At 31.8% G+C, this 13310-nt stretch overlaps 2 protein-coding genes across 4 annotated transcripts; one reads left to right on the forward strand and one right to left on the reverse strand.

Moving 5' to 3' along the window:
• Nucleotides 1–3703: 3703 nt before the first annotated feature.
• Nucleotides 3704–7602, forward strand: LOC137822622 (carbonic anhydrase 2). Its single transcript, XM_090295795.1, has 8 exons — nucleotides 3704–4520; nucleotides 5714–5845; nucleotides 5958–6006; nucleotides 6088–6204; nucleotides 6555–6608; nucleotides 6721–6806; nucleotides 6999–7104; nucleotides 7194–7602. Exons 1-8 carry the CDS (start codon nucleotides 4399–4401, stop codon nucleotides 7374–7376), a joined length of 849 nt encoding a protein of 282 aa, XP_090151921.1. The 5' UTR covers nucleotides 3704–4398; the 3' UTR covers nucleotides 7377–7602.
• A 979-nt stretch (nucleotides 7603–8581) lies between these two features.
• On the reverse strand, nucleotides 8582–12970 carry KLCR3 (Tetratricopeptide repeat (TPR)-like superfamily protein). 3 transcript variants are annotated; one of them, XM_068624396.2, is made up of 4 exons: nucleotides 12394–12768; nucleotides 12042–12079; nucleotides 9794–11859; nucleotides 8582–9120 (listed from the first exon to the last, which is right to left on the reverse strand). In XM_068624396.2, exons 3-4 carry the CDS (start codon nucleotides 11830–11832, stop codon nucleotides 8910–8912), a joined length of 2250 nt encoding a protein of 749 aa, XP_068480497.1. In that variant the 5' UTR covers nucleotides 11833–11859; nucleotides 12042–12079; nucleotides 12394–12768; the 3' UTR covers nucleotides 8582–8909. The 3 variants fall into 3 exon arrangements, with proteins under 3 accessions (XP_068480497.1, XP_068480494.1, XP_068480496.1); XM_068624393.2 differs by lacking the exon at nucleotides 12042–12079 and having other exon boundaries at nucleotides 12394–12970; XM_068624395.2 differs by lacking the exon at nucleotides 12394–12768 and having other exon boundaries at nucleotides 12042–12207.
• Between the last annotated feature and the right edge of the window lie 340 nt (nucleotides 12971–13310).

The following is a 13310-nucleotide window of genomic DNA, read 5'->3' on the forward strand; positions in this document are numbered from 1 at the left end:
CTCTTTGGGTGGTGTGATTCTGATTGGGCAAGTTGTCCACTGACACGGAAATCTCTCACCGGATGGTTTATTCAACTCGGCACTTCCCCAATCTCTTGGAAAACCCAGAAACAACAAACGGTTTCTGCCTCCTCTGCTGAGGCTGAATATCGATCAATGGCTAAGACCACCCGAGAATTAAAGTGGATTAAAGACATTCTCGCTTCTCTACATGTTCCTCATCCTGACCCAATTCGTCTTTATTGTGATAGTCAAGCAGCACTTCACATTGCTAAAAACCCGGTCTTCCACGAACGCACCAAACACATCGAAGTTGACTGCCACTTTGTTCGAGATGAAATCATTCACAAGCGCCTTCTTCCATCCTATGTGCCCACACATACACAACTAGCTGACCTTTTCACCAAAGCTCTCGGTGCTAAAAAGTTTGGAGCCATCTTGGTCAAGTTGGGCATTCAAGACTTACATGCTCCAACTTGAGGGGATATTACCGGACAAAATCATTATTAGACTTAATTAGACTTAATTACAGGAATATAATCACTATTAATGAGTCTATAATTAGACTTAATTATAGGAATATAATCACTATTAATGGGTCTATAATTAGTCTTAATTACAGATGTTATGTGAGAAAAAGAATTTGTACGGTTCTGTACGGTTCTAATGCTATGGTTATATATATGTATCATTGCTATAGATGAAAGACAGATTAAATAAAACAGAGAATATTCTTTCAATTATGGTTACTCTCATTTGTGAAAAAAAAAAGTGTAATAGAAAAGATAAGTTTAAACATAATAAGAAGAATGAGTGAAATTGTTAGAGAGGTGTACTGTGATAAATCTTACTAAAAAGTCACACAAAATTAAGTCAATAGAAATTAATCCATCAAAATATATATATATGGCTAAATATATTTTTTATTCTTGCACTATAACACAAAATTGATTTTCATTTTTAGTTCAAACTTTAGATTATCAAGATGATTAGAATGAGTCTTTCTATATATGAGATGATTGTTAAATTTTTTTTTCAAAATTCGTTATTGTTTTAATTGTATACTGATGTCCATTATAATTATTTTCAATAGGTTTTCTTTTCGCACTATTACGGATACGAAAATAAATTGTATTCAATTGTCACCTGCTCTTATCAGATAGGATTGACCACGGATTCGAGAAATAGCACATAATTTTATAAAACCATATGATTTTCTCGATCTAAATAAAGCAGGTTTTCCATGAAGAAGATTTGGCTAAGCAGGTTCTATTCGATCCGGGTAGAAGATAAATTAATGAAGTATAATCCCAAATTAAATCAATTTTACATTTATTCCAACCATTTTGATAATACATGTTTCTAACTTAGAATAATAAATGTAGTAATAAGAACAAATGTATTAAAAAATAACATGAAAAGATAAATACACACAATACATATAAAGAATCTTTTAGTGTACCTTCTCCTACTAATTTCAACGTTTATTAGCTAATAATTTGTCTGTTGTAGCAAAAGTTATACTCACGGACCAACATACTTTTCACCTAATTAAGAGATGCTAAACCTTCTTCTCCTATGCTCTTGTTGAATTTAGTCACTCCATTTAGCACTGTGCATGAAAAGTTCTAGGTGAATATACAATCTTAACTTTTCATTTGTCAACTCTTAGTAAGCAAGCACTATGGTCTCAACTTGTAAGTAAATCATTTACATGAAAACACTGAGAACTAAGTTTTAATTAGGTAAAGTTTAAATAGATAAATATTTAAAATTTTATATATAGAATTTAAATGTTTAGTTTTTATTTTATTTCTAAAAAATTTATTTTATATTTTTTTTATTTTAAATTTAATTTAATTTTTTTTTCTAAATTTAAATAAGTTTATGATTATTATTGTCTGCCATATTATTCTTTTTTAAGAGTTGGAAGGATAAAGATTAATATGAATTAAAGTATAAACTTTCTATTAAGATTTTAATTTTTTTTCTTCTCCACTTTTGATCGATTTTAAGATAAGATATTACTGATATCATCATTACAATAAAAATCATAAAATAACAACTAAATTTAAAAATAAATAAAATTATTAATTATTATATTTGGTAACTAATTTTAAATACTAATTTAGAAATTATTTTAATTTTTTTATTAATAATAGAAATTACTTTAAATAACAATAGTTATTTAATTTATTAATAGTATCTAACTTACTCAATATTGAAGAAGTGGATTTTTGATTATGTTTTTCCTTAATTATGAAAATGGTTGCTCTCAAGCTCACTTAAGTGATAATCTACCACTCAAGTGATACTCAAGCGGTGTATAATGATTACACTCAACGCTCACCATCATTTGAGCGACATTATAGATGCTTATGCGACGGAGTATATAACTCAAGAAATAGTTTGAAATTTAAGCAAGAGAGAGATTGGGATAACTCTCTCTTCTATGAAAGGATATCACTCAAACGACGTGTTGATCACTCAAACAAAGTTGGTTGTGGTGTGTACAAGTTTTGAAAACTTAGATAATCATGCAAGTACGTTGACTAAACTTAAGTGGCATGATTTCTCAAACACCAAAGGTGTGGTTGTTGAAGTTGTATAACTTATTGAAAGAATTCCAACAAGTACTATCACTCAAGAATTTCAACAACTACCAATTATTTAGATTTTAAATTTGGTAGCCAAAACCTTGATAACTAATTAAATACCAATTTAGAAACTATTTAACAATAATAAAAATTAATTTAGAAACCAAATTTTTTTTAGTCATTATAGCAACTAATTATTTTCGGTATCTAAAATTAGTTTCTATTCAATGATTTTCTTGTAGTGTTTTCAACACTTCGTCAAAATCATAGGATATTAAACTTTTCATTAACAAGTTATAATATGTTTTAGATTAATTTAATATGTAATAATATAGATTATAATGTGTAATAATATAGGTTAGAGATTTAGATAAGGTATTTTGTTAGATTTTATAGGATATGACATTGGTAATTTTATATAAATAATTAAGGTTAAAACACAAAAATATGTCATTTTTAAATAATTTTTATCTCATGACTATATTTTTGGGATCAATATATCTACGAGTTTTTATTGATAATTAGTTTTTAATAAATAATATGACTATCTTTAATGTATTTCAATAACATTTCAAGTATAAATTTAGAACTTAAATTTTACTAAAATAGGATAACTTTTTAACATAAAAAAAAAATTAAGGTATATTTAGTAAAAAAGTATGAAAAAGAGACTTATTTACAAATTAAAATTAATTTTTGTGTATATTAATTTATAAAAAAAATCATAATTTTTTAAAACTTCTATTTTCATTCGTAAATAAATATTTTTTTTGCTAACTTTTTATGAAAAAGGGGTTAAAAAAATGTCCATATCATGATGGTCTCAAACGTAACTATTAAAGTCATATTTTATTATGATAGGGTAGAATTATTCCATGGACGGTGTACGTGAAAATCGTTTTCTGAATGCTATATATTATTTCAAAACTTTTTTTTTTTATACATTTCATATTCCACTTGAAATGTCAAATCATTAGAGACAGAGAAAAAATCATTTGAATAAAATAAAGGGAATTGTTAGAAAAATTAATAAAAAAAAAACGTAAGAAAACCCTCACCATATTTATTGTCAGCTATAAATAGGAGACCCTGGTGCTGTCAAAAGCACAAACAAAATTTTATTACTTTCATTTCTTTTCTCAGAAAATCTCTGAAGCATAGTGCAAAAGTATTGCTAGTTTCCTAGGGTATACTATCTCAACCCTAATTCTACATGAGTCTATTTTCCTTTTTTTTCTTTGGTTTTAGCATTAATTTTTGTAGTAACATCATTTTAAGAAATGCATTATCAATTTTGTTTTAATAATAAATAATTCCAAGAAGCGCGTACTTTTTATTTTTACTTAATTATGTTTCAAATAAACTTTATGTAGATTTTTTTGTGTGTTTACTTGGAAATTTGTGTTTTTATTAGGAAATAATATTTTTTTTATACAATAACTTTTTTTAAAGTTAAAAGGGCTGGAGAGCAACTCACTAAGATTATAAATTTAAGATGAGTATTATAAAAAATTTCTATATGAAGTGTGTTGATATGCTATAAAATTATTAAACCTCTAATATCAAAAAAGACAATTATTTTTTTGTCTTGAAAGCATCAATAACAAAATAAAATATTAATACATATGACTTGTATGAGATTCTGCTATTTGAATAAATATAAAAATGATAAAATGGTAAGTAAAACTCAGAAAAATAAAATAAAAAGTTTAAATATGTTATGGTTCTTGTAAACCATTGTGTTGAAAAATGTTTTACATTAAGTTGAACAATAATTAGGCCTGGAGAAATCCATTAAATAATGAAATGGTTTGTTAATGGCCTTGTAATTAGTTATAGTTTTGGAATTTGCAAATCAGAAGAGATAACTATGGCAAAACAGTCATCTGAAGTGGCCATTGAAGAGCTGAAGAAGATGCTCAGGTTAATTAATTACTTCTAAACTTCAATCACATGAAAATTACTTTCCCTTATTACACTGTTGTCTTACCCTTAAACTAGTTTAATTATGCATAATAAACTAACTTGAATAGTATGTTAAATAAAACTAACTTGAATAGTATTTTAAATAATAATTAGTTGCTATAGTAATTAAATTAAATACCATTTTAGAGAGTACATCTTTTATTTTATTTCTATATTTTTCTATTAATGTTAAATGATTTCTAAATTGGTATCTCATTAGCAATAACTTTTTTACTACCAAATTTAGAATCTAAATAATAATTGGTAAGAATCTACTCATAATTTAGAATCTAATCTAAATTTATAACAACTAATTATTTTTTATCTCTAAAAATGGTTTTTATTTCATGATTTTCTTGTTGGGGTGTATATAATTTTTTTTTCATTTAAAAATATATGCTTAATTGTAGTTTTTATCTCTTCATTTGTATCACGTGCTTATTTTCTATAAATTTCAAGTTATTTAAGTCTCTTCATTTTAAAATTGGTCCAAATTTAGTGTCTCTGTAAATTTTTTATTATTTAAAACCTTTAAAATATCATTTTTACCAAATGTTTAGGAGTTTCTACTAAAGTTATATGAATTTTTTTTCAGAAGTTTAAAAATAGAAAACAATTGATAAAAAAATTATGAATTTGCAAGATGTGAGATGAAGGTCAAAAGAGGATAAAAGTTGAGTTTTTTTTTTATTTCATATAAGATTTAATGTTTTGATCGATTAATGAGTTTTGAGGAGAGGAAGGTTTAAAACTGTTTAATTTGGAAGGATTTTTTAATAAAAAAGGTAAAACTTAGTGGTTTTAGGTAAAAGAAAATTAACTAAAGTATTAACTTTGTTTAATTTTAAAAATAAAATTAACTATTTAGTTTAAAAATTGAAAAAAAAAATGTCAAATGTGAATATACCTTAATTAAAATATCAGTAAGAGTTGAGTCTAACCAAAGATATCAGTGCTTCAAAATTAAAATTATATTGAAATTCAGTGACAACTGCATTTCAAACATGATTGATTTTGTACACAGAGAATATTTGTCGAAAAGCAAAACAAATTAAAATGACTAAAAAAAAAAAAAAAAGTGTAAAACTTAAGTTAAAAATTAGAATGTACTATAGTAATGCTTGTATAATAATGTAGCTTAGTGGTTACAGGGAAAAGGAGGAGCTTAATGCAGTGGCAGCAGAAAAAGTTGAAGAAGTTATATCTGAGTTGCAAAAACTTCATGACCCTGCTGTGCAAAGAATCATACTTGGATTCACTTACTTCAAGATCAACAATTTCGAGTTAACTTCCAATTTAACTCTTCATTATTGTGTTCATGTAAAAGAATAATTTAAGCAGCAGATTTATGAAACAAATTTTCATGTTTCTTTTTTTTTTATTCATATCTTGCAGCAAGAAGCCAGATCTGTATGGGCAACTTGCCAATGGCCAGAGCCCTCAGGTGATGAATGCTTACAAGTTCTATCACCATTTTTCTCCACTTTGGATCTTCTAATTTTGATATGTTTTGAATATGGTGTAGTATCTGGTGTTTGCTTGCTCTGACTCTCGAGTGAGTCCTTCAACCATTCTCCACTTCCAACCTGGAGAAGCTTTCATGGTCCGCAACATTGCCAACATGGTCCCTCCATTTAATCAGGTCCATTTCTCTCATATTCTCAACTTATAGAACCCTAAAATAACAGATAGTGTTCATTCTGGAAGTTGTTTCTTTAGTTAAAATGCAAAACTTTTGGATGTAAAAGAAAGAAACTTTTATCCGCTTTCATCATGAATTGTGTATATTATTAACTTTACATTCTAACACTTGTTTTTCAAGTATTTTCTTCAGTCCAAATTCATGTGGGTTCAACGCACTTGATTAACAAGACTTCAAGTTTCATACTATTTTACTTTAAGTTTAAATTATACTATTTAAATTCTTTCTCCGTCAATTCATAGAATTAAACAGAAGAGGTTAAATTTCTCACTGTCATGTCCATTCAACAGCTAAGGTACAGTGGAGTAGGTGCAGCCATTGAGTATGCTATCACGGCTCTTAAGGTGATGATTGGTTTACTAAAAGTTGCAAAAGTTTTCTCTAGAACCAATTACTTTAATTTCATTTCTTTAATTAACACATAGAGGAATATTAACATTATATATATATTTACAGGTACCAAACATTTTGGTTATTGGCCACAGTCGCTGCGGTGGAATCCAAAGGCTTATGAGTCATCCAGAGGATGGTTCTGTCCCCTTGTAAGAATTCATTTTCTACATATAAGAATATATAGAAACCTTCAATTTTAAGGTTGTCAGTAATCACATATTAATTCCTTTTCTATGCTAAAAGTATATAAAAGTAAAAGTATATAGAATGTTTAGGATGGAACAAATCTCCGATTAGCCTTGCTTGAACCCTTTTTTATATTGTTAAATTGAAATGTGCAGTGACTTCATAGATGATTGGGTGAAAATTGGTTTGCCAGCTAAAGTAGATGTTCTGAAAGAATATGAAGGCTATGATTTCAAGGAACAATGCAAATTCTGTGAAAAGGTTTTGTTGTGTAGTTCAATTTTGATTCAACTACCATGCTTTTAACATTAAATAGTGAGTGATAACCATTTTGGTATGTTGTGATACAGGAGTCAGTGAATAACTCATTAGTGAACCTGAGGACATATCCATATGTTGAAAGAGGAATAAGGAACAAGAGCATAGGACTCTTGGGGGGTTACTATGATTTTGTGAAGGGAGAGTTCAAGGTTTGGAAGCACGAGTCTCACATCACTCAACCCATTACCATCCCTCTCTCAATCCATCATTGATGGATCACTCCAACTTCGCACCTCAACCAGCTTACTAAGTTTCTCATATGAGTTATGCTCTTGTTCCATGTCTATGTCTACTTTTAAGTTCTAAATAAATAGCATCTACTTTTGAGACTTCAAAAGTAATGTACTTCAAGAATAATTACTGAATTTCATGCATTTCTGTACGTGTTTAATTCAAATGCCATAATAAATTATGATGAGAGTTGTAGTCTTTCATAGATATATATTATTGACAAACAGAGCATGTATAATTTCTATTTTGTCAAATGGATGTTAAAAATAAAATTAAAAAAGAGAAATGGGTTAAAACTTATGTATCTTTCTATTATATTTTGAATAGTTTTAAGAGTGTCAAAAACAATTTAACTAGACATTTCTTCCTTAACTCTTTAAAATGATTTTAGAGACAAAAACATGATCAGAATTTTAAAATAGATAATATATCAAGTCCGGTGATTGATCATGTTATTTCAATTAAACTTATGCTGCCTGCATATTCATTAGCAATTTACTAGCCAACCAACCATCAAAGACAAAGTCCTTTCATTTTTTATTAAAAGCCTTTGTAAGTGATCTCTCTGGAAAAGAGAAAAACTTGTAAAATGAATGGCACCGACATACATATTCTGGGAGTCTTTCTTTCTTCTAATACACTTCCATTATTTGGATAAACCTCAAACTCGTGTGGCGATTAGTATCTTTTTCGGTATAACACCAAGTAGCAGTTGCAATCCGTGTAAAACACCAAGAAAGAAAGTGACAAATTTCAAAATGCATACCTCTGTCCAAAATGCAATTCAATTAGTGTTGTTTTGAGTTTCGTTCTGCTAACTGAGAATGCGTACTGCTGCACTGTAATAAGCATGCCGAGTTTATCTGTATATCTCATAATATATATTTCTATGGACTGTACTGTATTGGGTAACAGAAAGCAATGTTATCATGAAATGTTTAGCAACTAAGATCGTTGGTCATGAAATGAACACGTTAAAACAAGTGTCTCCAAAAGTGCAAACGAATAGACATAATTATTCAGATTCCTTTTGAGAAAAAAAGAAGACTAGGAGCTGGAGCCATATGATTTATCCAAACTCCAAATTATTTATTTATTCATTCTCTATCAAACTTTAATTAAGAAACAACATATACGTAACTGTCAACCATTAAGCTCATATCGGCAACGTAGAGTCTCAAACAAATGGGAGAAAAAAAAAGTCTTCTCTTGATATGTGAAACGAGGGAAAAAATGTTGTATACACAAACAAGGGGAGTATCTATACACCATAATTACTTACATAATATCATATAAACAATAACATAGCTTTTAAATAAGAATAATCTATCACAAAAATTACACTCTTCCAAATTTACCCCATCAATGATAACACTATTCAATCATTCAATTATACCCCAATAAATTAATACTTTCCAGACTGCAGGTTTATCTCTTCTACATTTCAGCATATGCTACTTTGAGTTCCAGTAAAGAATAGCTTTTCTTTCATGAGTCACTGGTAGAAATCATCGTCAGGCCCTGATGACAACATTGTTTACAGTGTGAGCATTGCCATCAAGAAGGTTCTCGAGTGATCTGGTTTTTCTGCTCCGAACTCTACCTGCTTCCTTCAACAACTCACCCAACCTTTTCTTCTCATCATCCACTTCAGGATTTGCTGTCCCCAGCTTTTCCTCTCTCGTGCTAACAACGTACTCCAGAATTTGAATTGCATCATCCAGCCTGCAATAGAAAATATCAAACCCCATGAGAAGAGAAAAACCAACTAACCATTATATGGATAATCTAAAACTCTTGCTGTCCATTTGGATGCCAAGAAAGATAATACAGATGAGAAAAAACAAAAATGATGGTGCATTTTTTTGTTTGACTAAAGAAAAAGTAAAAGGAAGAAAGGAGAGAAAAGTTTACTTTTGGAAGCCAAAATCAAGATTTTTCTTTCCTTCTGTTTTCTCTTCAATTCTAACTTAAAAAATGTTATCCCTTCCGTCAATTTCTTTCCTCTAAGCCATAGTATAGTATTAATGTCACAAAGATGCAATCCTCTAAGCCGTAGTATTAATGTCACAAGGTGCAATTGTTTATATGTTGTTAATGTAATGGCCTAGAGGGAAGAAAGTGACATTAAACTAGTGAACTCATCCTCAACATGAATGCCACAATGAAAATCGATCATTGTATTCAGGAGTTGCATGAGCATGAGCATGAGCATGACAATGAACATACCGAGTGGCGTGACTGGGTTAGGCAGACTTAACATAACATACCGTATTACTATTAGACTTCTTAATACCGCAGTAAATTGAAAGTACTGCATATGCTCTACTAGTTAAAAGATATCTGCAAATAGAAAAAAGGAGATGCCACCAAAAAGGAAGAGAAAAAAGGTAAATACCTGCCAATTGCATCGTATGTGCCAGCAAGATTACTACATACCCCAAGTGTTTCTGGGTGATACGGACCATATTCTTTTTCCAAAATACTCTTTGCTTCTTCAAATAATTCTGTAGCCTCACTTAAGGCATACCGCTGCACACAGGCAAGTCCCATTTGATTAAGAGCAATACCAAAGAAAGATGATTTCTTTTCTCCAATAGCACGAAGCTTTGAAATAGCGGTCTTCAAAGTTTCGTAAGATTCAGAATACTTCCCCAACATGTAGTACATGACTCCCATCTGGGCTTCAATTCCAGCTATTGTACTTTGCTGACCAGGGACATCATTGTATATCTCCAGTGCTTTCTGCAGTAACTTGAGTGCCTGCTCAAGCTCATTCATAGACTCATAGATAGTTGAAATATTTGTAAGACCACTAGCAATCTCCTCTAGAGGAACTCCAGGAATTGGATTCTCATATATTTTAAGTGCACTCTCACAATATGATTTTGATTCCCTTATCTTCCCTATCCTGTTATACAAATCAGCCAAACGTACAAAGACAAATCCCACTGCTGGATGATTCTCTCCTTTGTTGGTCTTGAAAGCTGTTAATGCTTTCTGATATGCAAAAACAGCTTCATCATATCGGGACAAAGACAAGTATGTGTCTCCAATGCTGCAGTCAACAGAAGCCACATCCCCTTCCTGGCCGTTAGCTACCATTGCCATGCTGGCTAGAACAAGATGCTCAAGAGCAGATTCGTGATTTCCCTTTGTATCACATACAAGGCCCATGAGCCTCCTATCAGCTGCCTCTTCAAGAGATGGGGCTGAATTATTTGTTTTGTGAATGTCTAGAGCCATCTGACAAAGCTTCTCTGCTTCATCAAATTGTAAAGCCTGAACATTAGCTTCAGCCACGTACCGACAAGTTTCACCAACCCTTGGGTCTGTCTCTCCCAAAACCTGCTTCTGGAGTTCTAATCCAGTGTTATAGCACGTAATTGAATTCTCAAGCTGGCCCAGCATAGCATAAGTGTCTCCGAGTTGCATGTGACCAGCAAATTTAGCAAGGGCATGTTGTTGACTTTCCTCAATAACAGGAATCTCAATTGAACGCTCAAGAATTGGAATTGCCTCACCATATTGACCCAAGCTACAATATATTGCTGCTATAACATGTAGACACATAACCAGCTCCAAACTCGGTTTCCCATCACCTAATTTCTCAAACAGTTGCATTGCTTGAAGAGCCAAGTCAAGAGCCTTATGCGGATTATCCCCGAAGGAAATCATATCTCTTGCTTGTTTTAGTAATAACGGTGCCCTCTCAGGTCTCTCTACTACGGACTCAGCCCTTTTCTCAACACGGTTTTGTGACACTGACTTATTTCCCAAAGGAGAATTCTTCAAATTCTTCACGCCAGTACCACCACTACTTTGTTTCCTCGAATGCCTACCATTCTTTTTTTCAATTGGAGGTTTTTGGAGAGGACTTTTTCCCTTGGCTGTTGATTTGGGCGAAGTATCAGGTCCCACCCGTGATGAACTCGATGCTTTGACAGATTTTACTGAGGAACCAGAACTAGTAGCTGCAGGCTGAACCTCCTGAATCTCATTCACCTGATCCACCTTCTTATCATTGGTCAAGCCATCCAATCCAGAAGATATTTCACTACTTGAACTCCTTTCTGGCCCTTTCCCCTCCCCAACTTCCTCTTCCATTATCTCTACCTCCCTCATCCGTCCTCCAACTAGATGGCGCAACTCCGAATCAATTCTAGACTCATCGCCATCAGATCCAAAACTTTGCCGTGACGGTGACTGATCCGAACTCTGCATGTCACACACATTCTCATAAAGCTGTTCAATGGAGGGCTCAACCACCTCCTCAACACCAAAATTAGCAGTATCGCCTTCACCTTTTCCCGGACTCGAGGAACCCCTGGGGGACTTAACCTGACTCAAGGTTTCTTTAGAAGGGGAATCACGGTTCCCATTCATCTCATTACCTTCCCCTTCATCACGAACCTCGTTCGTAACAATACCTGACATCTTCAACTCTTCCACGAACAAAAACTCCTGTAACAACCAACATCAAACACATGGTCCACAAAATCAACACCACCCACAAACAACCAGATCCAATCCAAACCAAACAAACACACAAGAAAGAAAAAAACAAGTCTCTAACTCAAACCGTTTTATTATCCATACAACGAAGACACAACAGTTAACAAACCAATATGGTTCAAAACACATACATCTTAACCCACGATTAGCAAGAGTCAAAATTCTTCAGCTTTGAATATCCCATAACCCGGGCAGAAACATCAACGTTGAGAAACGGTTGAAGAACAAACAGTGTCATAAAAATAGAAACAATTATCAGCAAAGAAAGATAACAGTTAAAAAAAAACTAACCACAAACCAGATTGAACGGAGGCATAAAAAACAACATATATATTATAATAATAATAAAAAGACAGAGAAAATTACGGGTTCTGTTTTATTTTGTTTTTGCTTAATTTTACCATTTGGTTTTTTCTTCCTCGTCGGATTCGGAGGCATAAAAATAACCGATTCGAAGAATAAAAAAGAAAAAGGGCCACATACCTTAAGAATGAGGCATAAGTGAAGAGAAGCAGAGGTTGTCGGTTGCAGAGAGACAGAGGAAGGAGTGTGTGTATATATAGAGAAAGAACTCACAGAGAGAAGAAGAGAAACTCAACGCAATACCCTTTTTTGGTGCGATGTATGTGTTGGAAAAAGAAATGGGATTTGGAGGAACAGAAGAAAAATGAATGAAACAGAGACCAGAAAGGGTGGTGATGGAAGGGGCAAAATGGGGAATTCGCTAATCTCGTAATAAAAAAAAAAATATTGACGGAGAAAAAAAAAGGGTTTCTGAATTCTGCAGAACTGTAATGTCAGAAAAAGGAGGGAAGCATCTGAACTTGACTTCTCCCCAACCACGCCGAACGTGTTTTCTAATTTCTCTTTTATTTTTCCCACTTTGTCAACTCATCTTCTGCTGCCACGTGTCAGAAGCATTTTTCTGTCGGGACCGTTCTGCCCCTTGAAAAATGTGCAGCAGCAGGAAGACAAAGTTAGGTCTTTTTTATGCAAAGGTGTGAGTAATTGATTAATCATGGTTTGTATTAAGTTTGTTACTTGGATTTGGGTTGTATCTAGTGTTAGTGTTGTTTGTTTCATCATTTTGTTTTATTTGCAAAGGGATCGCTGTGATGAGTTTGCTGAGATTGGAAAACAGGTTATGCAGACAGAGATTGGCAGTCACACTCACCAAATTACTTCCCTCCATTCTAATCTCACTCCAATTTGTTTGTGTTTTAATTAAAGATTGAAAATGAAAAAATGTTTTGAAGAAAAAATATAAAGAAAATTAAGATGTTTGAATTAAGATAAATAAAGTGAAAAATTTAGAAAATATGAAAATTTGTGAGTGATATGATAAGTTTGTGAGTATTGTAATGGGTTTGATTGAAATTATATTTATTTAAATCGATAGA

The sequence above is a fragment of the Phaseolus vulgaris genome, chromosome 9 (assembly GCF_051622355.1).
Source record: "Phaseolus vulgaris cultivar YP4 chromosome 9, ASM5162235v1, whole genome shotgun sequence".
Classification (NCBI taxonomy): Eukaryota; Viridiplantae; Streptophyta; class Magnoliopsida; order Fabales; family Fabaceae; genus Phaseolus; species Phaseolus vulgaris.

What these genes read in the sequence shown, in the direction of transcription:
- LOC137822622 (XM_090295795.1), top strand. Translation starts at nt 4,399, where the DNA reads ATGAAATGGTTTGTTAATGGCCTTGTAATTAGTTATAGTTTTGGAATT. An exon ending in CCAATGGCCAGAGCCCTCAG is followed by an intron (nt 6,007 to 6,087) that starts GTGATGAATGCT and finishes AATATGGTGTAG; the next exon opens with TATCTGGTGTTTGCTTGCTC. An exon ending in TGGTCCCTCCATTTAATCAG is followed by an intron (nt 6,205 to 6,554) that starts GTCCATTTCTCT and finishes TCCATTCAACAG; the next exon opens with CTAAGGTACAGTGGAGTAGG.
- KLCR3 (XM_068624393.2), bottom strand. Translation starts at nt 11,832, where the DNA reads ATGTCAGGTATTGTTACGAACGAGGTTCGTGATGAAGGGGAAGGTAAT. An exon ending in ACATACGATGCAATTGGCAG is followed by an intron (nt 9,121 to 9,793) that starts GTATTTACCTTT and finishes TTTCTATTGCAG; the next exon opens with GCTGGATGATGCAATTCAAA.